This window comes from Anas acuta, chromosome 6 (assembly GCF_963932015.1).
Source record: "Anas acuta chromosome 6, bAnaAcu1.1, whole genome shotgun sequence".
Classification (NCBI taxonomy): Eukaryota; Metazoa; Chordata; class Aves; order Anseriformes; family Anatidae; genus Anas; species Anas acuta.
This window is the reverse complement of record NC_088984.1, coordinates 32016756-32043467: the sequence shown is the minus strand read 5'-3', so window position 1 is coordinate 32043467 and position 26712 is coordinate 32016756. Positions and strand designations below refer to the sequence as shown.

The 26712-nt window shown below is 47.7% G+C and overlaps 1 protein-coding gene across 7 annotated transcripts in view; it reads right to left on the bottom strand.

Annotated features, from left to right (window-relative positions):
• The window catches only part of ERBB4 (erb-b2 receptor tyrosine kinase 4), a 576064-nt gene that overhangs the window by 350658 nt on the left and 198694 nt on the right, over positions 1-26712 (bottom strand). For all 7 annotated transcript variants that reach the window (XM_068686347.1, XM_068686350.1, XM_068686352.1 and 4 more), the window contains exon 2: positions 17544-17695. In XM_068686347.1, coding sequence (XP_068542448.1) covers positions 17544-17695 — 152 coding nt within the window. The remainder of the gene's footprint in view (positions 1-17543; positions 17696-26712) is intronic.

Below are 26712 nucleotides of genomic sequence, written 5' to 3'. Positions count from 1 at the left end.
GGCACGGTGCCTGCCAGGAGCCACCGACAGGAGTTTGGGCGTGCTGTTACTCCATCTGATGCTAAGTCTGGGATTTTAGGGAGCAAGGAGGAGGGCGTGTGAGGGAGCTGAACCCCAGGCAAAGAGGCCTGCTGGCCTGCAGAGGTGAGACGTTGCACCTCCTGCCCACCAACATCCATGTGTATAGGCATGCACATATTAAATTGTGCCGAGTTTGTGCTTACAGATGGGCAGAGAAAGATTTGCAGTGGCTATGCCTGGTCTAAAACCTGAAATCCCAGCTGGCTGAAGCTCAGACACACCAAAGAGCTGCTGTGTGCAGGTACAAGCTGGTTCCTCCCCGCAGCACTGTGTGCCTAGCTATGGCCCAGGCAGGTCTCCCGATATCCCCAGCCTTCTCCAGGCTCTGCGACAGATCCGCTCTCACCTCCTTGGTGCACGCCTGAGGCAGCCAAGCTCAAAGGACAGGCTCCAGCTGAAGGTGGTATCTGTGCCTTGCTGCCCTCCCTGTCTGCAAAGCCAACGTCGGGGAAGCAGGCGCTCAGCTCTCACTTGTACCTACACGAGGTGCATACAGAGCAGGCTGGGAAAAGCGTCAGCAAATACATTATTTATGCATTTATCGAACAGGTTTGGCTCGGGTGATCAATGCAAAGAAACCCCCAAATGCCCTGAAAAGCTCAAGAAGCCAAGATCCATGGATCTGCCGGATCAGTCCATGTCAGCCTTTGAAGGACTGGATTCTACTCAAGCACTTTTGAGATCTCAGGTAGGAAATAAATGAAGACCTCTTCCATCTCCTGTGCTTCCTGCCCCCTTTCCTGCAGGGGTGACTCGCAAGGACAGGACACTGCGCATGTTTCTGCCCATGGACTCGTCCCGCAAAGCAACTCCCAGCTCTTTCTCAGCTCTCTGAGAGAAACCATGAAGCCTTCCGACAGCAAGACCAAAATATTGCCTTTCCCAGGTTGTCAGGAGAAGGATTCTCAACGCGTGTATACATAAATTGAGTGTTGCTGATTTCTTCTGTACAACTCCCCAGAGCTTTACCATGCTGGCAGGCTGTGGGCCAGACGAAAAGTATTTTCAAGACTTACCAAAACTACATTCATCTTACTCGTGCTTCATATGCCCAAAACAGTTCTCACAGATGACACTTGATAGAAAATGCTTTAATGGACTATAAATTCTGCCAGCTCCTCTATGCCTGCTGCAGGCTCCGGTTAAATATAGCAAAGAAGAACTATTTGTACGTAAATAAATTATTCTTCTATGGATAAAACCAGTCAATGTGGGAGATCGGATCCAGTTCAATTAGTGCCTCCATGACAGTAATGAGAAAAATACTCTACCATGACCTATTGTAAATCTAAGAGAAAAGGCTCCAGCAGGGAGTTGGCAATTCTAGTGCTAATTGTACATAATTAAACAATGTAACAGCACCATTTACAATAATTTCAATGAAGTTCAGTGATACACAAATTTACTAATTTTATTACAACATCTGTGTATCTTCGTTTGGCTTCATTTATTATATTTCTTACGGAGGCAACAGATCTTTTCAGTAAAATAAGGATTGACCTGCATTTCTATGAGTAACTTGTTTCCGTCAAACCGCAGCCCAGCAAAGAGAAGGGAGATTTGATGAAATATCATGAAAAAAAAATCTATCCTTATTAGGTTGGAGAAAGTTCTCAAAGAATAAACATAGCAGCAAAGGGAGAGAAGGATCAATTTTTGGTTGACCGAAGGAAATCGAATATTCATCCTGAGTGCGGCTCCATCTGGGAAGGGGAGGGAAAATGCACTCAAAAAAAAAGAAGCTGCTCACTGTTTCGCAGTTCACCAGCACGTACTGGTGCTCATACTTGTCTCTCCAGCGGTTCTGGGCTCGGCATCGCCTTGGTCTGGCCTCAGTGACAACTTTCAGCAAACAGCCCTGACAGTCCCCCGAGGCTCTGGAGTGCTCATGGAGAGCTCAGAGTCAGAGCTAAAATGGAATCATTCCTTTGACTTGTAGCACAGGATTCCCCTGCTCATGTTAATATCTGGTTGCTGTATTTGTAGCACTTCTGTTTCAGCCTGCATCAGTGGCTCTTAAAATGTGCTTAAGAAAAACAGCTTTCTGGTTAAATTTGCCATTGCTCCAGTGGAAAAGTTTTAGAGGTCTCCTGAGGAGGATTAGGAAAAAAAATAGTAAGGTGGAAACCTCTGAATGAAAACAAGAGGAATTAAATTAGGAATCTTAAACGTAAGGATGATTAGACGCCCTCTTATATTTACAGGATGCAAATCTTTTCCTGGGCACTCGGAAAAGATCAAAGGTCTGAATATAAGAGGAAATCATCATGTGCTAAAGGTGAACGAGACAGTGAGACCTGGATGTCTGCCTCTGAAAAGTCCTCACAGACCCCAAATACATGCAGGACCAAAGCTGTGTGTGAAGCACAGTCAGATATCTCATTTGTTGTGATCCCTGGGAGAGGAATCTGCATTTGGCCACCATCCCAGGCAAACCATGAAGAAACCAAGTAAATGCTCTTTAGCAGAGGGCAAAGCAGTTTCGCACTGACAGCTCTAATTTAAGGGACTGCTTTGACTCCTCTTGTATTTGGGGAACCAGCACGTACATCCTACCTGCCCTACTGTTCTCCTACCAGCCTTGTTGGAGCTTGCCCGGCTTCCTGCCTCTCCTTGAAGGCAGCAGACCTCTGGGGAAGCGTACGGATCAAATTGCAATTAGTCTCCATCATAAATAATAATAAAGCAAAAAATCATGGCTACCCACAACAGCTGGCAACTCTTCCTGCAAGTACCTCCACCAGCTGCACCACGCAGACCTTCTGCCTTCTCAGCTTTCTCTCTCTTTATCCTGAGAAGCAAGCCAGAAAAACGAGCAGTCCAAGAGGAGGGGTGGGGAAGGAAAGGAAAAGCAAAGCTCAGAAGTAAGTAATAGGCACTGAAATGTGAGGAATAGCCCTTTTTTTTTTTTTTTTTTTTTTTTTCCCCTGGTACTATTGTCCCAAGGAGCGCAGGCTTGTACAATTCAAATCCCTTCCAGTTCAGCTCATCAGTCACCCGGGGACGCCGCCCCCCTTGCACAACAGAGCAAGCTTCAAATTGGCTCCCACCAATAATAAAAGGTAGTGAAGAGGGACATTCCCTTTAGAGCATCGTTTAATAAATCTCACCCAGACAGGGAACGTGAGAAATGGAAAAGATTTCTTGGAAGACCACGGCCGCTCTGTCCTGTGCTGCTTGTATTACTGACGCATGCTTTCTGCAACTGGTACTTTAATGTGAATTTTATTAGTCTGATTCTTGTTAGCCGGTGTCATCCAAAATTAACCATTAAACTTGAAATATTTAAAAACAGGCAAAGGTAATGAGTTATGCTGATGGAAACTGCATGCTGGCACCATTCCTGCTGCTTGTGCTTGCCTGGCTGCAAAAACACCAAAGAGACCCTGTTGATACTCCTCTATTTTCAGCAGTTGCTGACATTTTGCTGTAATTTATTCTCATTTTCCCCTCTTCTTCTTAAAAATAACACCACCGCTACTCTTCTAACAATAAACCAACAGCTCTCAAGTCCGAAAGACCTTTCCGCAGAGGACCACTTCTGCTGGTAAACAGTGACTAAGTGCAGTTTGTGGAGCATCTCCAGTGTAAACCCCCCCAGGCTGCTCATAATATTATGCCTAGCATCGTGTTACCCTTGGGCTTCTTACTCATAGGTAGCCTGTCCTTTCCAATGTAGGCTTCCAAGCGTCAGCAGCCAGCAGAAAGCCCGTTCCAGCCTGGATCTGGTGTATTTTTGATGGCTTCCTCCTCCGCTTTTATCTGTCAGAAGCGCTGAAGGCTCCCACAAGCTGCGAAGCGTTTCTGACATTCATGGCTTTTAGATCCAGGGTTTCAAAGAAGCGCTGAAGGTTATGTTGATTAAGCCCAAAGATATATTTTCAGAAAGCTGTAGCTTAAATAAAAAAGGTGTTTTGCTGTCACAGTGATCAGCCAAAACTGTTACTGAACCAGAGCATATGGGAGACGAAAGCCATCAGAGGAACGTGTGATGTTACACGCTGCTAAGATTTGCTCTCTCCAGCAGAGATCAGACGCAGCATTAAGGCAGAAGAGACATTTAGCTCAATTAAAAAATAAATAAAAACAAAGACCTGCATTGAGTGAGATGGCAGCCGATTACCCGCCAGTTAAGTGGGGGCTGAGAAAAATCATTGCCTCTTAAAAGCGCCATCAGACAAGAGACCTTTTTGTTTTGAGGGCCCCAGAGGGGCACTGAGAGATCTGCCTGGAGGATGGAGCCGGAGATGTTTATTTAAGGGAACAAGAGGAGCCTTCGCTGATACCTCCCCTGAAATCCAAAACGCAACCTTCTCCTTTTGCTTCTGGGAAGTTCATGCTAACCAGGCACAACGGGATTCATCGTTCTGGCAAATTAACATCCAGTGGACACCGGCTGCAGCAGATAGGACAAATATTTGCATCGGCTTTGAATTCGCAGAGTGATGCAGCATTAAAATTTCATGGGAAAAAATGTAAAAATTGCTCAAGGAGCTGTCGGTTCTGGGCTCCTCACGGTTACTCTAACAGTTACAGGCAGCAGTCACTGTAAAATGACTAGCAAAACTTAACAGACGTAAAAAGGTGCTGTGTAATTCCTCTGCAGAGGTCGCAGCTACAACCCAATGTTTTAGGTACAGCAAAACAAAACTTTAGAAGAAATTAAAACAAGAAATGAGATTCTGGCTCAAACTGGAGGCATGTTTGGAGGAAGGTGAGATTTTATGGGAGAAGCCAAGGTGCAGAACTGCAATCCAAATTATTTCTTTTCAAGCCAAAGTCTCGGGGAATGTATGAACTCTATTCAAAGTCATTTTAGTAAATAGGAATTTTATAACTCCTGGCTGCAGGCTTAGCTGGCTCTGATGTGTCTGTGCACTCAGATCACCTCATTTGAAATGATTTCCATCCAGTGCTGGTCCTTCCACATGCACATTGTCAGGCTGACCGAGGGGAGGACATGAGCCCCAGGACTGAGCAGCACCACGAGGTCTCCTGTAAACAGCTGCTCAGCACCTCCCGAAATGGGGCCATAGAAACCCCCCTTAAAACACTCCCCTCTCCCATCACTCTGCCTAAGGACAGAGAGAAAAACTCTCAGTGCAGGTTGCTTCAAATGCCACCTGAGAAATCCCTCTTCAGAAAACCAATCTACCCGAGGGTGGTTTTACATCTCCCTAGCGTGCACGTGGCAGCCACTGATCCTGCTGGATCTCTGCTGAACAAATCAGGGGGCTCGCTGCTGTGACGGACATCTAACAAAACCAAGAAATTGTGTTAAGAACATCATACCAGTGCAAAACAGTGCGACGGAGAGGGATTTATACATGTATATATATATTTAATTTACAGAGGCTGGTTGTACTCCCTAGTAGGATGTATCCTGAACTCCTGCCTTGAGCCCTCTGCTCTCTATTGCCCGACTGAAGTCAGACCCCACAGCCCAGCTCTCAGGGCAGTGTGAACACCTTGTTCCTATAGCACCCCTCGGTGTCCTCACACGCTGCTTCCACCAGAAGCTGAAAAAGGAAAAGATTATCACAAGTACGCAGAACCGAGCGCGCAGAAAGGCCAGGAACTACATTCATTAAACCTCTGCCTACTGAATACATAACACCGAGGTAAATGAGACATAAAAAGAGCACTGCCGTTGAAGCTGAATAAGCATTTCATCCAATCTCAGGAACAGCGGAGGAAAGGACAGGCATAAGGAGCCAGCCCCATCGGGCAGGAAGGGGAACCTTGCTCCAGAAGCGAGAGCACACGTACAAGAGTGCAGGTGACCTGCAGGTGCCCGGTTCTGATGCACTCGGTGTACAGCATGTATAAGGAAATCCATTGACATAACCTTATTTTTTCATTGGGGCTGAAAGCCTGGAAAACTTTTTCATGCATAGCAGCACATGATGTGCTGTATTACCACAACCCGTTAGGGGACAGACAGTGGTTACTTCTTCTATTAAACAGAGAGCGATTGGGAAACTCCACATTTTGGTATTACAAGCCAAAGCAAAACACCTTTTTATTTTAATAATTCACCTGAAATCTGCATTTTGAATACCTGCAGTCAGCTCTCTTCAGCCCTACACCGCCTGGCCAACACACACCGACACAAGCTGAACTGATCCTGAGGCAGGGCTGCCATGGGGGGGGTGCAAACATATTGATGTGGGTGTGGATTTAAGTCTGCCAGGCCTTCTCTGCCCAAGAAATACCAGCTTGCCTATTAGGGACACCTGTAGCAATACGTTATTTCAGCATTCCGGGAATTTGTCATTTCATCAGCCTAGGCCGGGCATGTGCCAGACGGATAGATCTGCAAGGTGAGGGGATCAAGACCAAGGGGTTGGAGGATGAAAAAAATTAGACTAACTCTTCAGAAAGGATGATTTTTTTCTTCTTAATTAGGACTGCATGACTGCCAACTAAGATCCTCCCTTCCCTGACCCTGAAGGAAATGCCTGCTGCAAAGAGGAGTGGAGCAGAACTTGTGCTTCGCTACCACCAGCTTTCCATCACACCTTCCCGAACTCCCAAAGAGCTTCCCAAGCTGTTCTTTCTCTTTGGGGGCTGGGGGAAGATATTTTTGATTAAAAGGTCGTAACAGCACCAAGAAAAAAAACACATCATGAAAACACTTTCTTTGGTAGGACTGAATTGCCTCAAAGATGATCAACATCGCCTCCCAACAGGCTCTAACCATACGTATTTGATTCTGCATTTGATCAGTTTGAGTGATTTTGGTGTCACCCAACCAGGGACACTTATAGGCAGCGCAAGAAATAAATGTCCTTTTAGCCACATTTTATTCTTATATATGCATTGTTCTGTTAAAATAATTCATTGTATCCTAATGAAATGAGCATGACTGGCTGGAGGAATGAACGAGCGCTTGCTCCCCGGTGATGGATATTTATGCGCCTGGATGGAGGATCCGTAATGGAAGATCTATCGTTAGTGCCTCCATCGGTTTTGTCTTCATTTCACATGCTACGAGCGAGCCGAGTGTTGTTTTTGGGGTGTAATTGATCTATAGCCGAAACAAATCAGCTCCGCAGCTAAGTGAGGAGATGAAGTGGTGGATAATCTGTAGTTTAAAACCAGCTGTTCTGCTGAGATCAAATGATTGCTTTGGCACTGAACTGATTAGCTGACAAGGGAGCGTGTTTCAGCATCCGCCGTCATTACCGGGCATCGCCTCCAGAACCTCCGGCCACGCCGACGCCGAGCACCGGAGCTCATCGACGGCACGGCTGGGGTCGGCTCGCCGTTTGCTAAACGGACAGACCTCACCTGGCCTCAATTACAAATATCTGCATGTTCAGGCAATGGGCAGGCAGGAGGATATCAGCCAGCAGGCAGATAACCACAACGGCAACAAAGCCCAGCAAAACGTTCCGGGTTTAAGCTGCGCGGCTGTCGCTGTTCTCTGTTGGTTTAAAGGCAGCACAAATATTTGCTAATATTTCCTTCGTATTTCTTTCTGCTCGCACATCTCTGTCAGTTACTGAGCACCGCAATTCGTCCCATCCCTTGCTGCACCGTCCTTGTGTGGAGATGGCTGCAGTAGCTGTTTGCAATAAGCTTCCCTTTTTCAGGTAAGGCACTTCTCTACCGGAGTATCTCATGAAAGGGACAGAAATAAAAGGAGGACAAGGGACTACAGGTGTTGAAATTTTTCCTTAATCACCCTCTATACTTCTAACTACAAGAGCCTTTTCCCAATCACTTGCAGATCCCCGAGGCTGCACAGCAGCTGAGATATAAACATTTTCGCAGAGCCCAGCTGTCCCAGAAGCACATGCACTTCGCCCTGTGCTCACTGGCAAGGAGAGTGGGAAGGCAACACACCTGGAGAATACCCTTCCTTCTTTTACCTAAAAACTCCCCTGTCTCCAGAGAAGTTAAAAAATGTTATTTTAAAAGTGAGAGCAATCTAAGGCCTATTAGGTCATGTTTCCCACACCCTTATCAAAGCCAGCCTGTTCCTCGCAGCAGACACATTTTCTAGTTGATCACTCCGTGGGCTTGAAAGGAATCCAGCAACATCGTCTGCTTTCTGAAGAGGTTATTCTACAGTTTTGCAGAGACAGCTATTAATTCCCTGATACTCATTATAGATTTTCCTTTCTCGGCCCTTCACTCTGCACGGTGTTTTTGAAGGATGAGCTGCCATTATTATTCCTGAGGTATGTATCACACGGGGTTGCGGCTTCTGATTTATAGCAGCCACAGGATGTGTGCCTTGCCATCCCTCTGCTCTCCCCTGCCCGTTGGTCCCTTCTGGAGAGGACTCTGTTTGCAAAAGCCCCCTTCCAAACTCAAGGCAGGAGGGGTCTTTCTACTTGTAAGCAAGGCTGGTATGAAAAGGGGTTAAAAGAGGGGGGGTGGGTGTTAAAGCAGGAGTTTCAAGCAGTAGCCAACATCTCAAGCTTTCCCATTTTGAGGGAGCAATATACCACGGTCACCCGGATTACCCAGACTTATAAAAACAATAAATCATGTTTCACAGCTCCCTTGGTGGCATTTAAGACCTGAATCAGTCCCAAAACACCAGACATCAGAGGGAGCTCTGGCCACTATTCAAGCTCCTGAATCATTCAGTTACCTCTTGCAATCCTTTTCAAACTGAACAGCATTTACTTCAAGGGTCTCTTGTCTCCGTTTTGGGCTTGTTAAGGTTGTCTTCTTAGTGCGTGAGCATAAACTCTTTTACAAAATGCATTGTTGGGATAACCTCTCCTTCCATGGAGCAACATTAAGCGATCATTTACTTTCCCTGCACTAAACAGTGCAGGTGTTTCAAAATCAGCATGATATTTCCACCCTCCTTTTGACATTTTCCCGTTTATTATGTTCTCACAGTACCTCAAAGCACTTCACTGTTCCTCTCTGGCAGCACTAATCACCGCAAAAGGGGGAAAAGGAACCTGGTAGCCAATACAGCATGCAGGCGCTACCAGCCTCCTACTAAATTTCAAACCCAAGCAGGAGAAGGCAACGGGGATGGTTGTGCTTAGCCACCTGCACAACTACTGCCTCGCGCTAGATCCTCAGTGTGTTAACCAAAACCTCCCAATTCGACCCCTCTGTGATGACGTTTGCCACCAGGGACGTCTCATCTCAGAAGCACATCACCTCATAACCCGTGGTTCAGCAGGCAGGGCAACCACCACCCCTGGAAGCTCCAGCCCCCCGACTCCCCAAACCAGCCCAGCACAATGGAGCAGCTACTGCGAGGACACGACCTTGGGAACACCCGAAATGCCCCCGCTGGGTGCTCAGGAAGGCTGCTTCTCCCTCCACCCACACCCTACCCATGCAGGATGCTGCGCGACACACGTGGCTCTGCAATTAGGTGGCCTGGTGCTCATATCGGGGTTGGGGTGGGAGTGCTAATGCCGCTAAATGCTGCAATCTGCACAATTGTGCTGACATTTCTGAACCATAAAAGCCCTCCGGCAGGCATCTACAGAGGAAACCTTTAAAATTGATCTGGTTTAGTACAAAAACTGTTGGCTAAGCCTCCATCCATCCCTCTGCTCCTCCACCTCTTGACACAGCTTACAGCAAAAGACTTTGCTTTCCCTTTCATATAGCTTTTAGCGGCAATTCAAGCCCATTGATCCAGGACTCTGAGTTGGTGTGTTACAATGCAAGATTATTCAGCTCTCTGACAGTCAGTTGGTTAAATTTCATTTTGTTCCATAGTAAAATGGGATGGGAGGGAGGGAGAACTGAAGGAAAAATTGGCAATTCATTTCCTAAATGCTGAGGAAAATGGAAACATATCACTCAAAGGAAAGCACAGAATGCTTTCACTTACAGCATCCCACTATAAAACAATTATATATGTCTGTACCTACACATACCTTGTCTGAGCCTCTCTTGACTTCAGCCTCCATGGAGAAGATCTCAGAGGGTGGGTGGAGAATGAGGAGAAGAAATAAACCTTAAAAACACCTGAGCAGAGTTCATCAGGGAAAGGTGTGAAGAGGCGGAGTTTACTCCAGCCCCAAATTAGGGTTAAGATTAGACTTGAAAACTCATTACAGTCACCACTGATGCCAAATGCGGATAACCTCTTTCTGTGGTTGGAAGATAAGTACTCATTTGCTTTATAACCTAATAAATCCATTTAGAATTTAAAAGTGTTTGCAACTAGTCTTTTGTTGTTAGTTAGCTTAACTTTACCTCCTTGGTTGATTTCGTCCAGCTTCAATGAGGCCAGCACTTCCCAGCACATAGCTAGGGGAGAGGTTTACATTTACAAGAGTAAGATCATTAGCAGCATAAGGTGGTTGAAAGGGAAGGCATAATTGCTTTCACTTGCCTAGAGGGCAGATCTGCTTCTAAAAGAAACACCACCTAATTAAGAAGGTTTGCACTGTTTTATTTTTAATACTGTTTTCCTTCCACCACTGGTGTTTTTGTCGTACCTGTCCCAGCAATGCTGGGATGCTGGCTGAACCAAATGCACTTTGCAGATATGCAGGAACTGACAGCATCAAAACACACCAAGGAGAGGCAGAAGAGTGTGACGAGACACCAAGCAATTGGGAAAAAAATAAATTAGCAGTCTATAGCGAATAAAATAACAACAAGCCTGAGCGGTGATGAATCTCAATGGTTGCATTCATTTGAGTTATGAATTTGGACAAGGACAAGGGTGATGCTGCCCTGCATCGCCTCCCCGGTGCTCTGTGTAACCAAGGGCGGCTTTGCTGCAGCCACGAGAACAGGACAGCAAGAGCAAAAGGTATTACTGATGTTGAGCATGTGCGTGGGCTTGGGTTACTCTGAATAATTTAAGTCAGGCTTCTTTTATCTCTCAAGAGTTGCTATTGCTGCCACGCACATGAATCAGACAAGCTTCCCGGGCGGCAGGAGGTGGGGTACCTCCACTACAATGGGAGCCGAAAGGGAAAAACTACAGAAAATTTAAAGAGACTCCATAATCACCCTGGACTTCAAATCTCCGTGTGTGATACAGCTGAAAGATGTTCACCAAACTGAAGGCTTCACAAAGACAGGAGCTGCTGGAGAGCTGGGGAAGCTCTCGACCAACACGGGTGGTGGGGAAACAAAGCCCCAGGTTCAGATCTGTCCCTGCGCCCTCACGGAGCCTCTCCAAAACCTCCACGAGCAGATGTGTGTGTGCTGCTGACAGGCTCATAGATGCCAGCTGCTAGTTGCTCCACACGGAGCTCGTGCCTTGTACAGCAGATTGGTCCCAGCAAAGCAGAAACAAGCGAACGGCACCGCCCTGGCCTCCAGCCCTGAGGCAGCGCTGTCCGATGGATGGTGCCATCCTCAGCAGAGCCACGTGCCCCTGGAGAGGCACCACCTGCAGCCCTGCACCTCCCCAAAAAGCTCTGCCCGGGGAGCTGCACAGCACCTGATGCACGCACAGCCAAGAAGGGCAGCTTGACAGTCCCTGGATCAGAACAGGAGCCTGCGTTTATGCAGCACAGCGCTCTTCTTGCAAACGAGTGGTTATTTCAAGCTGTATCTTTCAGACGGAGCCACCAAAAGTAATTGCTAAATTAATGGGGCAATAACAAATGTACATATATTTGGTTATGGCTTGGCAAACTCAGCTCGAGAATTAATTGTATATTAATTCTCTTCTCTGTTTGTTCTGCAGAAGCTAAAACTTTAATTCAAAACAGAAGACTACCGGCTTGCACAGTCTGTAAGTTACACTTCCAGCCTCAACACCAAGCCAAGAACCACACTGCAGAGCACTTCTGGTTGGGTTTTGCATTGCTTGTGGGGAAAGGAGAGAGGAAAGAGAGGTTCCAGTGGTGGGTTTTTCAGTTCATTGTGGGGACGTGAGGTTGAATTGGGTATGGAAGAGAAGCGATCCTCCCAGCCCGTTACTCTGCCTGCTGCAATGCCCTGGACAGCTCCAAAAATAAAAGAACAGAAATGGGAGGAGTATAAAAACAGAGCTAAAACCTGTCTGGGGGGAACTCCCGACAGTATGAACCACGTGGAGAGACAGAGCTGCTGGGTTTGTACACAACACGCAGAAAAGGTTCTGCGAGAGCCAGGCAGAGATAGCTGCATGCCATGGAGTTAGGAGCAAGAGCGAATGCATTTGTACCTGTATGACACACACCTGGCCTGGACAGCACGGGAAAGCAGATGCTGCGGGGATGTGGATGTTCACCTATCAATGCCTCGTGAGGGGGTGAAAGCACAGGACTAACACAGTGCCTCTGTGCACACTGAGAGCACCCGGTGCCTTCACCTACCTGCTGGTGAGGCTCCAGGAGCGGTGGGGTTGGGATGGAGCTGGCAGAAGTTATATCAGGGACTACACAGCTGTAATATTGGTCTCTGGAGCAGGCAGCAAGCACCCAGGTGCTGGCTCACTCACCTAGGGACAGGGGCAGCATGAACACTGCTGGCTGGCAAGGGACAGGAGCAGGACAGCACGGTGCTTCAAGAGGGGATGAGCGTGGCTTTGGAAATGCCAATCCCTCCCCTGAGGTTGGTAGCCCTAAATTATTATTATTTTTTATCACCTCTCTCCTTACTGTACCAAGACACTGCACCGTGCTCTTCGTAGTGGCTGCAGCACGGACTTGCCACTTGACCACCCGTTTCTGCAGGCAGGATGGGTCTGGAGGGCCACACGAACTCGAGCCCTTCCTCCCCTTTGCAATCGATACTCCCTGGCTGGTTTGAGATCAGCTCATACTGCCGAGACTATTTTAAGCCACGGTTTCTGCAAAAGCAAAGGGAAATGAAGAAAAAGGCATCCTCCCGGAGAGGAGCTGGATCACAGATGCACCGCGCAGCTGGCCTCTGCTCCCACTCCACCCTCTGAATTTGGGATCCAACTCGCTTCAAACACGGCTCGGGTTCATCCACCACAGTTGGCAGCTGATCATGGTCGGTGTAAAACATTTTGTCCATGCCAGGAGCACGGCCTGGCATGCCCCTGGCCTCCTGTAACCCCCCCGGCACAGCAGCTGCTTTTATTGCCGCGTGCGCAGGACGCCTCTGCCAGATTTAAGCAGAAAGTTGGAGGTGTCCTCTTTCCTCCGAGATAGTGTGTGCATGGCACACGCAGCCCTGCCCATCACACCGCTGCCGGTACACTATTGGGCTCTTTGTGCTTTATTTCTTATGGGTAAGGTCCTGGGAGGGCAATTACAAATAAATCAGGACGTGTATTTGACTTCCAGGTCTGTAATGACCTGGTACTTTCCAGCCAAGGACAACGCATGCTGGTGAGGCTGTCCTGATGCAGCTCACTGTGGGAGAGGTGCCATGGGGCAGCTTTGCCCAGCAAATCCTCCTCCCCCTAAATCTACTAGGGCCAATGTGCAATACTTCCCAAGCACTGCTGGGGAAAATCCCCCTCCATATAGGCAGAGGCACCCTAGAGCCTCTCCTTTCTAGGGACTACTAGGCACTACTCCCTGTCCTGCTCCCTTTCTGCTGAGCTGGGACCTCCTCCAAGCCTGTCAGCTGGGAATTAAGATACCATTTTGTTGCAGGAGAGGACACGGGCTGTTCTGCCAGGCCTTCGGGAGCCGTATCTATCACTGCTGGGACCTGCTGAGCAACCTGGCCATGGCACCGCACTCCTGTCTCTGCGTTCCTCAGCCCAACGCATCTGCTCAGGCTGCAGGCTCTGTCCCTGCTCCATCACTGGCTCAGCAAGGCAGCCAGAGCTTTCAGAAGGGACTTGATTTGTTATAAGAGACCAGGAAGCTTTCTAAAAATACAGAATACTCATTTTTTAACTGGAAGCAGTCCCAAATACCCAGGGGCCAGGCAGCGAGGTTTGCAACCAGCTCTTCCCTTGCCTGCTTACACAAGCTCCCTTCCTTGGAGGGGCTCTGTCTGACCCAATCCTCCTCCCAGACTGCAACAAAGCCAGAAGCAAAAAGTATCTATATTCCTGATATAACACCCAAACCCTCACACTCCACCTGCCGTGAAGTCAAAGGGTCCTGGTTTTCACAGCCCACCCCATTCTGTGTGTCAACACAGGGACAACGTGGCCGTACATTGCTGCACACCCAGAGCAGCTATCAAGCTGCCTGCCGAGCTCGGTTAATCGACGCGCAGATATAACTGCTAACGTTGCTGTGGGTAAAGGAACTACAGAGGTAAATGAACACGGAATTTATCAAACGATGGTAGATCATTTCTGAAGGCCGTTGATTGCAGTTGGAAATAAGTTTCATAATCATTTGGGAGAGTTATGGCAGCGAGCAGCGCAGAACTTCAGTCATGTCGTCAAAAATAAATAATCTGAATTGGTTAAATAAAATCCAGGGACAAGAAAACAATTTACTGCCTGCGAATTGCTAAAAGGCTGAGGATTAGTCTAAGATAACTCTTGTTTACTAAATGTGTTTAACAGAAGAAGAGTGCCTGCAGAAGATGATTTTGTGGTATACTAATTGTGTTTTTCATTCAGAAAATTGAATGCAGAGATGCCATTAAGAAGTAAGAACTGCCCACAACACAAGCTGTCAGCTTTGCCACGTGAAAATAGGATAAAAAACCAAATGGTCTCCAAAACCAAACCATCACTTCCAATATGAACCAGAGCACAGCTGATCTTTTCCGAAATCCCAACCAGGGAGGTAAATCTCCACTCTGGCCTCAGCAAGACTCAAGGAGCAGAGCTGCTGGAGCCGGAGGCTGGCCCACACAAAGGACAACCTCAAGCTGCAGTTGCTCTCCCTCCTTTTGGCCACCCACAAGCAGGGGATACCAAGCTCCCAAAATGGCAGGATGAGAGCACAGAGGAGTGCTTGGGAAAAACTGGGGGAATATGCAAACCCTTCTTAGGTGAGTGAAGCTGCTTGCGATCTCGATGCCATGCACACGCTGTCGGGCTTCAAAGTGTGGTGGCTGAACGTTTCGCTCAGGTGCCAGGCAGCCCTTTTTAGTCTTAATCAGCACATGAAGTGAGCTAACTCGTACACGTAAAGCAAATTTACTTAGGGAATAAATGTCTGAATAAATATGAAAGATGGGATGCTGATCTTTTAATCTTCTTTGGCACAAATAAAATTATCTGTTTTTCCCCCCACACACTTGAATTCATTTATGATTGCATGATAAGAAGGTGAGCAGGCCTAGTTTGCTAGGTCTTCCCTCTAAGCTGGGGGCTACCAAGAAGGCAGGTGGGCACAGAGCCACGGTACTCCTCAGACAGATGTACAGACAACACCAACACACAAACCATCGACTGACTGCTCAAAGTCCACGTGGTGGAGAAAGAGGGCAATTTTTGCAAGAAACTGGGAAAAAAGGGGAGGAGGCCAGAGGAGCATCATACGAGTTGCAGGATGAGTTCACCACGCTGAAGTCTAGGAGAGATAAATAGCCCTTCATTTAGTTATCTCCCATCTGCCACCTTCATTTGGCGGTTAAAATCACTTTTAAAATGATAAAACAAGTAACATTGCCTAACTAATGAATGTTGAATTATCGGCATAAATATGCCAACATTTGTTTATTTACTTGCCTCACCGAGAACACGTTCTCCTCTGTTTGGTTTTCTATTTTAATGACCACAATTTATCACATTACATAGACTTGCAGTTTGCCGGGGTTTGTTTCAAGTTCTGCTTTCTGCTGAGATTTCAGTGAGAGTGCAGTCCTAGGTACGATAAGCAATAATGCTAATGAAAATGCAATGGTAACTGTTCCAAGAAGCAAGTGTAACCGGACAACCTTCCTTTGCTACACAGGATCCTTTTTTGCTCTCATTTGCTGCTTTTACCCCCTCTTGTTTGCTAAGATTTCCCTCTGCTTGCAGCAGCTCCCCACGAGGAACAGTGACTCCCTAATTCCCCGTTAATTTGCTCTCCCCACCTACCTGCTGGTCAGAGCAAGAAGGACGGGAAGCTGAAGCGGGTGAACTATCTGCGATGAATTTAATCAATTCAGAGGCATGCACGATGGCCCCGGTGGGAGTTTCAGGAAGCATCTGAAACTCCAGCGCTGCCCAAAGCAGCACAGGGACCCTGCCCTTGCACAAGGACTCCGCTGCCTGTGCAGCACAGTGGGAACCGTTAGTCCAGCTGCCCCAGGGCTATCTATTTCGGAGCTCAGGCACATATGTGTTTTCCCCACCTGTCACAACTGTGAAATGTACAGATAGCATTTACTTCCTAGGCATTCGTCGCTCAAATTAACAGGCAACCTGTTAGTCTGAGTGCAATTAGCACCCCAAACTTCACTCCAGACGCGTATCTGGTAGCTGAATTTTGCTTGCAGATCTTTTCACAGCCTGGTGTATGCTTCGAGTAAATATAGGCTGATGTATAGAGCAGAAATCCTGAGAAACCCCCAACAAATTTAACACGAAGAAATGTTAAGCACGCTGTCAGAGGCTCTGCTTGCCTTTGTTAGATGCCGTAATGGAAAGTTCAAGTTTTTGTGAACTGAAATTGAGCACGAGGCTCTCCTGAGACCCAGCAAACCGAACGCCTGAGTGTAACACAACCTGCGGGGCTGCCGGATGAGAACTCCGCTGCTCCCCTACGTGCTTTTTACGAAAATGCGACTTACATGCAGACACGTATCTTGCCACGTGACAGGAACGTTTTGCAGAATGATATGCGAGTGATACCATACGATACAGGCAGCACAAATCCTCATCCGTGTCACGGCTTGACTTCTATTTGAGAGCACGACCCGTGCAGTCTGTAACCACACCACCGCGGGCTGTTTTCAAACATGGTTCTCGCACCAATTTCATCTATGTGCATTGGACCACTCCTTTACCAGGCATTTTTGTCAACCATAATGAGTTTTGGCATGCCAAATCACGATGGATTTAAGTTCTTTCCATTTGGCATTCACCTCCTACTCCTTGTAGTTGCTACCAAGTTAACAGGTAATGCACAAACTACATCCAAATACTCCTTCACAAACACACAGGCTACAAGCACAGTATTTAAACAAAATAGGAAAACCTCTAAAGCAAGAAGCTGGGGGTTCACACAACCCAGGCTCCACCGTGAAGAGGGTTTTATGTTAATTCAATAAACACCTTTTGTTTCAGAGTTCTTCCCTTGTTTACCCTACTAACCAGTCCATGCATCACATTTTACCAGGGCAAGCTTGCCCAAGCCACCAGTGCTTACCTGCACTGCTCCAACCTCCCTACACACTACCCTAAGAGCTCCAGACCTGCTGGCAGCATGCAGCCATAGAGGCCAGCAAGGTGTCACCCTCCTGCGGCGTGACACAGCTTTCTCCCTCACGTCCTGGACGCATGTAAATGCCATACTCAGAGCACCTGTCACAGCCACGACATCGCTCTTGTGCTCTGTGCATCCGTGACATTTTATTAGCCTCTTCTCCTGCAGGCTCTGGGAGTTGGTGGGCAGGAGCCCTGCCAGCCTCCAGCCCAGCGTTGTGGCTACTCCCCTGTACACAGAAGATGGAGAGGAAATAAAGAGGAGGTTGCTTACCCGCAGGAAGGAGAGGTCTCGGTTGTGCTCGATGCTGGTGATTTCCAGGTTGCCCATAACTACCTCGCAGTTCTCATAGTACTTGCGCAGGGCCCGGTACTGCTGCTCCAGGTCCGAGAGGGAGCTCAGCTTGTTCTCGGTGCCAGCACACACTGCAAGAAACCACAGGACAAGTGCAATCAGAGCAAGTAAGGAAGAAAACAGGAGCAGAGAAGGAATGAAGATTTATATCCAGGGATACAGGTATCTGGAATAATAATTCTGAGTTAATTACAGGATTGGGTATCAGCAGCAGAGGTGGGAAGGTCCATGATCATCTCAGCAATTTAAGTATCTCTTACCAAAGGGACCAGGTGCTGGTATTTACCACTGAACATCCAGAAATGTGGAAAATGCAAACATGTAGGACAAATGGAAAACAAGTTGACTGCAGCACGTTAAGAGCAAAAACCAGGACCATGTGAAGTCCCTGGATACAGGATGCTGAACACTGAGTGCTTACAAATTTAAGGATAAGAGGCCAGAGAGACCTGTGTATCTCAGCTGACCTGTGCAATCCAGCATTTTTCCTATTCATCTGACACCTAGAAGGACCTGTCAATAAACCAAGAGCAACCTGGCAGAAGGCTTGTACCCAGCATCACTTTTCCTCCTCTTTCCTGAAGTCCCCAGCTCTTCCGAGCTCTGCACAATTAAATAATAAAAGACAGAGCAAAAGCCTACTGTCTTTCCGCAAGTCACCAGACTGTGATCTGAATGCACAAGGGAGCTGTGTCAGATGAGTTAGGAAATACCAGCCAAATACAGTCAGTTTTCAGAAGATGTTCTTTAATATTACAGTACTCTGTTCTGAATCTTCAAGTCCCGTTCAAAGCCAGTGCCAAATCACAGCTCTGCTCAGTCTATTAGATTGCCGTGCATCAAGCAGCGACAAAAATGAATCCGGGAAAGAAACACAGAAGCGGGATTTTACAGCAGCGTTTTTTCATGCAGCTCTCAGCCTGTCATAAGAGCGATGCTACTTAAATGTTTGAGCATGGGGCAGGCCTTTTTTTTTGCACACATTTACTTTTCCTCTCTACTGACAGCTTGTGGGCTGTTCTTATCTGCGAACAAATTAATCTGAATCTACCCGAACTTTTGAAATGGGCATTATATTATGCAAAACATGAGCCAGACCAGAAGAGCATTTCTGGAGCCATTCCCACTGCTGGATTAGATCAATACAAACAAAACCCTCCATGACTGGAGGCCTAATCAGTAAAATTGGCTAAAATATGCTCTTCTGAACGATGCAGGTCCTTTTTCCTTTAAAAGACCAAAAGCGATTAGATTTTGGAGTACTACTATTATCGAGTATTTACTTACTACACCCTTTTTGTTTTGCTTTTTTAACAGAAACAGGAACAATTCTCATCTGTGTCCTCCGCCGTGCATCTCGCCTGCCGCAGAGCAATCTGCTCCGGTGCCAGGGCGATGCGAGCCCCAGACAGCCGGCTGGCGAAGGGCTGCGGGAGGCAGCCCAGAGCCCCCCGACTGCTACAGGCTTGCTCCCAAGGAAACTCCCCCTGCCCTCCAAATGGCAGCAGAAAGCTGTTCCTCCTCAGCTGGAACACCCCACCGGGGAGCAATCCTGAGGCTGGCATCGCTCTGAGCCGTTTGTGGGCTCGGGGGTTAGCAGATAATTCTCTTCTCTTGCGTTCCTAGCAGCTGAAGCACAGACGAAAGCAGAAGAGGCACTACATGGGACTGCTTCGCCATGTACGTGTGTGGTCTCGTTACCAAAGGAAATGAGGCACGGGATGTAGGTTTTTAACACTTTCTGTGACTTACTCAAATTAAAATTTCCAAGTCCCCACCAGGTTTACAAACTTGAAATGTTTGAAATACATTACAATGCGCTGCAAAATGAAAAGTAAAAATACTGTCTGGTTTACATGGATTTTAAAATAAATACTACCTGATTTCAAGCCGTGATTTAAAGCACGAACATTCCCGGTTTCTCACAAAACCTTACCCCTTGAGTAAAACATTCCAAGGCAGGATTTTGTTTGTAACATTTAAGGGGTATTTTTGAGGACTCCCAGCTTGGTAAGTGTGAACAGCCGGAAAGATTAATCACTGCTGCATCGTCCTTTCTGAAATACAAAGCCCCATCCTAGTGCGTATGTAAAGCTTCGTTCAGATCCAGGGATCACAGAGTCGGAGAGTGGCTTGGGTTGGAAGGGACCTCAGAGACCATGAAGTTCCAGCCCCGCTGCCACAGGCATCAAAACCCTTCAGGAAGCTGCCCGCGTGTCCCTGCCAGAAGCCTTCGGAAAATGTTTGTTACTGATTACAAAATCACTTTGTTTGCTTTTTCCTTGAAAGCAGCAGCATCTATAACACTAAGATTGACTGTGTTTCCAGCCGAATAAGTATTATTCTGTCTTAAGGCTCCTGAGGACTAATAAATAATTTCTGTTCCATTTCGCAATCGGTGCTAAGGATCAACATAGCTCAGAAAACAATTCCAGCAGCTCAGCTAATAAAGCTATCCACCGCAACACTGGTATTTCATGTCGCACGCACATTAAATGTTTCACAAAAGCTAATTTAGCCATTTTTTGCTGTAAGGAGGCAGAACATTTGGAGCCTGCTCTTGCAGCGACAGGAGTGAAACCAGCCGAGATGTAAACCAGGGCTGGAAGTTTTATTAGAGGAAGATTAATTTTGTACAACTAAACCTTGCAGTAACTACTGCTGGCTTTTGATAATGCTATGGAAATCAATTCTTTCAGATGAATAAAATCTTAAAAGCAAATTTAGAAGAGCTCACGTTGTTCTTCTAAATTTATCTCGCAGTGATTCCAAGCATTTAATTTCTGTCTTAGAAAAAAAGAAATCCCCTCTGGTGCATAAAGCCTCTCCTTGTGCCAGCTCACACCTGGGCCTCTGCTGCTGGGAGACGCATGGCAAAAGGTGGCCATCTCCCCTGCCAAGGGAGGAAAATCGGTCACAGACTGCCTCAAACCAAGCAGCAGTACCAGACAGACCCTCCTGCATGGAAGGGGGATGTAACAGAGCTAATATCCTGCAATATGTACCCGAGCTGGGAGAGCACCTCCAGCCTTTGCAGTCTTTTGAAACAGTACTGGCACTCGTGTATTGTCTCAGCTCTTTAAAACAAAGTGCCAAAAGAAACATGAGCACAACAGAACATCGTGCCATGTGCCTTGTTGTGCCATACAAAACCTCTGTCATCTCAGTTCTGTAGAGAAGCACCTCTTCGAGGCACTTGGTTGTACGCTGCTAATCTTATATGGGCCCAGAACCTGATGAACAGTACGAAAACAAAGACCACGTGTTGAAAGCAGTCCCTGCACCAGATCCTCTCTTGGCTCACAAAAAAAATACTAATTGACCTGTCTCTAACAGGGTTAGCAAAGTACTAGCTCAGGTGCCTCTCCAGCCTGTAGCTTCTCCCAGTGGGGAATGTGAACATAAATCTGCCTTGGCCTCTGAGCAGGAGTGCTCCCAACTTGCTCAAATTTTGCACAGGCGGCTCAGAGAGGAAAGCCCTTCAGAGCCATTTCAGTGCTGCACACAGAAAAATCTGACAACCCCATACATTTTCTCAGACAGAAACCCAGGGAGCAGCTGACCTGTGCTGGGCTACCCCAGTGCCACGATGCTCACAAGTACATTTCTCTACAAACACACTATCTGCAAGCCCTTTGCCATGCCCTCTCCTAGAATTATGGTAACAAACCTTGCCAAGTGCTCATACACAGGTGTGGAGAGCCACCTCTATCATCATCCGAAAGCTGAGGGAGTGCATCTTCGTATCTGGGAAGCCTTGTTCCTGCTTCTCACCTAACCCCCAAACCTGGATGGTTTGGGGAACTGCACCCTCCTGCAGTGCAGAGTGCAGCCAGGGGAAACAAAACCAGAAAACTTACAGATTCCTGTTCCCGGTGACCTGGAGTAAATCTCTGGCTTTTCATCCTAATTCGTTTTATTGACTTCTTCTAACTCTGAGGACCCTTTCCCATGCTCTGCTGCAATCCAGAAGCCAACTCATCTTGCAGTAGGAGCTAGGGAGCTGAGAGCTGCCTCCCTGCAGAGGAGGGTGGAAATGGGCATTCAGCTCCCAAAGAAATGGGCATCCTCCTCCCATATGCAGGTCTCATTGGCAGAGCCACTAATTCTCACTGAAAAGGGTATTTTAAAAAGGGAAAAAAAAACAAAAACAAAAAAAAAAACAGCATCTCTCTTATTTTGTGCCCACTCTGACTGTTGTGATGGCTTTTCCCTGCCTTACCCCTCCCCTTTGGGCACCTGTGCAGAAGGGAGCAGCCGGGAGGGCCGGGCATGTTGGGTGGGCACAGCACTCTTGGTCATCACAGCGCTGGGCCCCCAGCGTTCCCCACACATTCGTGCTTCAGGTTCAGTTGCTTCCTTCTCCCCAGCTACCTCAAGTGACAGAGAACTGCTTCAGCTCCTAATGGCCCCAATTACAGCAGTCATAATTGTCCGTATTGAAGTGAGTTTACATTTTTCATCAATATTCATGCATATGACTCTGAAATTAATTTCCCATTGACATTTTTTTCCTAACGAAGCCACACCATTTGGATGCTCACTCAGAGGCAGGAAATAGTGGAGGCATTTAAAAATGTCCTTTAGTTTCTGCTTTTTAGGCCATTATTGTGCTCAGCTCCGCTGATGACAAATCTCTGTGTTATATTACAAACTCATTTCGACTCAGTCTAATTCTGGTTCTTGCAATTCTAATTGATTTTACAATCCTCCCAGCTCAACAGACGAGCTAACTTTTGGAAGGAGGGCAACCTGTTTCATTTTTTTATGCAGCCCCTCTCTGGATTTTCCTACAGTTTGAGTTATCCAGGAGAAAATACTGTCACCTCCACGCAGCCACGCGGTGTCTCGTGCATTCGGCCAAGCAGCGAGGAGGCATCACCTTGAGCACCCAGCTAGATGTCAGCACTCATCGCAGCCGCTCCTGGCACACCCCATGGCCCCAAGCTCTGCCTTTCAATCTTCTGAATTACAGGACATTTGAGCGAGGAGGCAGGAGAGCATCTCCGCCTGCACGCGGCACGACCTCTGTTTGCTGATGCATTTGTCAAGCGGGCCAAAAACACGAGACAAGGCTTAAACGCTCCCAGTCACACTTTTTTTTTTTTTTTTTTTTTTTTTTAGGAGCATGGAATTATACGTTTCTTTATCACAGCCAGGAGGAGCCTAACAACATTTAGCACCTCTTCCTAATGCAGCCTTTTTGTACTTCCCCCTCATTTATTTACTTAATTAGCTGTCTTTATACAGAAGGCACCATTACCAGGGTTTCTTGAAGGACAGCTGAAGTAACTGTTTATTAATAATTGCAAACACTCCTGGCAACTTGCTAGACCCCCCAGCTGGGGGGGAAATACTGGAGCCCCTTAACGAAGAGCTAATTACCAGCAATTTCACAGCAGCCCCCATTCATTTCCTTTGGCTCCCCGCTCCCAGCACAAGCCTGGGTGCCCTGCGCCCAGCACAGAAGAAGGGGAAAACAGTTTTAATCCTTTCATTACCTTACAGCTCTCCTTAAACGAGCTGCAAGCCCTGCATTTTCTTGCAATTAGGCACATCCTAATGAAGGGAGGGCCTGCCTGCCCTCACAGCCCTGCAGATGGCTCCTGGGAGAAGGCAAACACCGACTGGAGGTCACCACCTCTCCTCCTCTGACCCCATCAGCTTCCGGAGAGCATCTTCAAACTGGAAGCTTCCCTTCCCTAGGTGAGAGGCTGTCATGAAGGAAAGCATCATTTTCTCTCTACTCCTAATTAAAAGCTCAGCTGACACAAGCATTTTCCTTCCATAAGACCTGCTCTGTGCTACAACACGGCCATCCCCTCCGAATCCCACCAGCTACCACGGCCCCTGGGTCTGGAAACGTGCTCCAAGCCCCCAAATCTTGTGTCCAATGGTGCTGTCACACAAGGAGCAGGGCCGTGCTTTATGAGGGTGGCCCCACCTCCGACAGAGACTCATCAGAAGCCATCTGCAACGGGCAGATCTTTCCCAGTGTTACAAGCACAAAATTGAACAGGCATAGTGGAGACTGCCAGGGACTGTAACTTCATCGAGAGGGATTATTTATGTGCGATAACACCTTCCCGAGCTGGTGGCACCCTGTCTTTGCACCGAGCTCTCCAAAATCTGTTTGGTTGCTGCTACGCAGCATTATTTCACTGATGTAGCATTTGCATCAACCAAAAAATGGCATCAAAACTTTGACTAGATTGATACTGCGGCATTTCAAGGATAATTGCCTGTGCCGACCGTGTCGAGCCACTGTCAGCTGCTTGTTTTATGCTAACATCTCCAGCGTTGTTTCTCCTCGTGTCCATGCTGCAATCAGGAAGGACAACATGGGGAAGATGTGCTGCAGGACCTAAGTCACGCAGCAACCACTCAAAAAAAGCCAAAAATAATACACGAGGCTTTGCCAACGCTGTTGTTTTTTTTTCCACGGGTGCATACCCATTTATTTTCCCTGGGTACTTCCCCTTCCCTTCTTCTCCCTGCTCTTCACAGACATCCACACACACACGCACACACACTCTCTTTCCTCATTTCATCATATTTCCAGGGTAAATAGTTGCTCCTTAACTATAATGTAGGTACCGGACTTGACAAGCAATTAAAGCAAACAATTTCCACTCGTCTAACTTTGCCAAATTAGTCATCTGCCATCTGCTCCATCATCTGGCTCTCCTTGAGGTCTTGCTGGGAATCTGGAAGCGCTCGCTCCGATGAGGAGGCAGCAGCAAAGCCTCCAAACTGGCGGGAGCCTGAGGGATAGGGGGAACACGGGGGGGACACGTGGCCCCACGCCGCTTGCTGCCACCCCCGTCCAGGAGCCCCATCCCTGCTGCAAGCAGCTCGCTGGCGCCGGCCGTCAAACCGGCAAGTTGTGTTAGAAAAGCATTTAAAATTCAAGATTTCTTTTTACAGCCATGCAAATAAATGCCTAGTGAGGATGAATACACGGCGTAGAGGGAGCGTGGCATTTTCTTACCAGCTGCAGGATGCAAAAAATAACTTACTTCACTGAGTGTTTTCAGCGTTTACAGTTTTTCTCCTGATGAAGCACCGGGCCAAAATGAGCAATTAATAGACATTATCTAAGAGAGGTTGAAGCCGTCTCTGCTTCCAGGGCCAGGCTTAGTCTGGTCTTAGATCTACAGCCTGCCTGTTCCCGCCTCATTTTCTGTGCAGTGCCCAAAATTAAGCTTCTAACACCAAGAACCCAAATCCTCCCCTACAGCACCAAAACACAGCCTGTTACCAGTGCCTCCCAAGATGAAGGAGTCTGCAGATAACTGATCCTGTGTAATACAAGGCCAGGCGTGCCGGGGCAGCTGGATGCAGAGGGAGGTGCCAGGCTGAAGGCACAAGTTTGCAAATATTGCCCTCCCAGCCTTGTGCTGACCGAAACAAAGCGGTGCAAGTGATGGAAATGTCTACAGCACAGCCAGCTCACAGCAGCAGGAAGGCTTTGGGGCATTTCTTCAATGCTAGTAGGTTTCTAGAGGAAGGCCAGGTCGGCGGGGGGAGATGATGGAGCACAAGCACACAGGCGGGAGCTGAAGGGAGGGAAGCACTTGGGCTGCTTTTGTACCTCTGCCTTAAGCGCAACTCGATTTAGGGACACCAAAGCCATCTGCTGCCAGGTTGGCCCCAGACCTCCTCCCCGCCCATGGAGTGGGGACACGCAGGAGCTCTCCTGGGGCCGGGGGCTGGCACAGAGCAGTGCCTGCTGCTAAGCAGCAGCCGCCCTCGCCGGCAGCTCCGGCTGCCCTGCTGGGACTCGCCAACAGCCGGGGGCTCCGCTCGCCTGGCTGCCTGCTCCTTCCCCAGAGGGGCCCCGAGTGCCACAAGCATTCGCTCAACTTAAATGCGTTTTAATTAACGCTGTACAAACACACCGAGCTGGTGCGGGCACAAGGGAGCGCATTCATTCAGCGTCGGCCGGATCCTCATCCCCAGGAATCCAGCAGGAGTCCTGGCAGCCGCTGCAACGAGAAGGGGATCTCGGTCCTTGCTGTCTGTAGGATATTGAAACACTCGGCCAAATGGGAACCAGCCCTCGGGTCCTGCTTACTGCTACTTAAGCCCTGTCTGTATAAAAGATGACGCTCAGGAGGGGTAGGTGGGCCGGGTGCTTTTATATCTGCCCATGTAAGCGGGGCAATTACTCACCACTGAAGCACACAGCAACTGCCCCGTCGTTACAGGGTGTGCACGAGCCACTGAAATCTCCCTGGAAATTCCCCTGACATCTCCCATTGAAGTCATTCTCCCTTTGCATCTGAATTTATCGCATAATCCAAAGACCACCTATTGAAGTTATTAAGGTAACTATGGAATCGTAGCACACAAAGTGGACTGCTTTGGAATGATCAACCTCCCCAGATTTTGGCAACTCCACAGGACAAAACACAAGAGGGGATTAAACAAAGGCCCTGGACAAACATTTGGGGAATAAGGAAACCCAGCACCCCTCTGGAAGCGTGCTGGGACTGGGAGCCCCCATCCAAGGGGCAAAAGTGAGCCCAGCTTGCTTCAAGGGGACGGAGTAATGCAGGAGAGTGCAATTAAACAAACAAACAAAAAAATTGCACTATTTTAGCAAATATGCACCTGTCTATTAAGCTGAAGCTGCACACAGTTTATTTTCATTGATGAAAATAACAGGTTCTCAAGCAACTCCTTGTCAAACAGACAGGAGAATTCAGCTCGTGGAAGACAGCTGAAATGGTAATTACTGAAAGCTGCAAGGCAGGGAAGGTTTTGCCATGTTGATGCTGGGGAGCTGCGGGGGCTGATGGCACCGACTACCTGGCTGTAGGGGAGTCACCAAGTTGAAGCACTGGTCTCAAGGGCTCCTTCCAGAAGCCTTCCTTGAACTGGTGGCTGTGTTTTCCTAATTGCCTGTGGCCACACAGAGCAACAAAAACCGTATGTTATTAAACCAAGTTCAGATATCAGTTTATAGGCAGGAAAAACAAACTTTCAGTAATGGTTCCATGCAAGAACCTTTTTTTTTTTTTCCTATACTGTATATGTAAAACACACAGCCTGGTCTTAAGCTAGTGTTTTACGCGGGTATCTT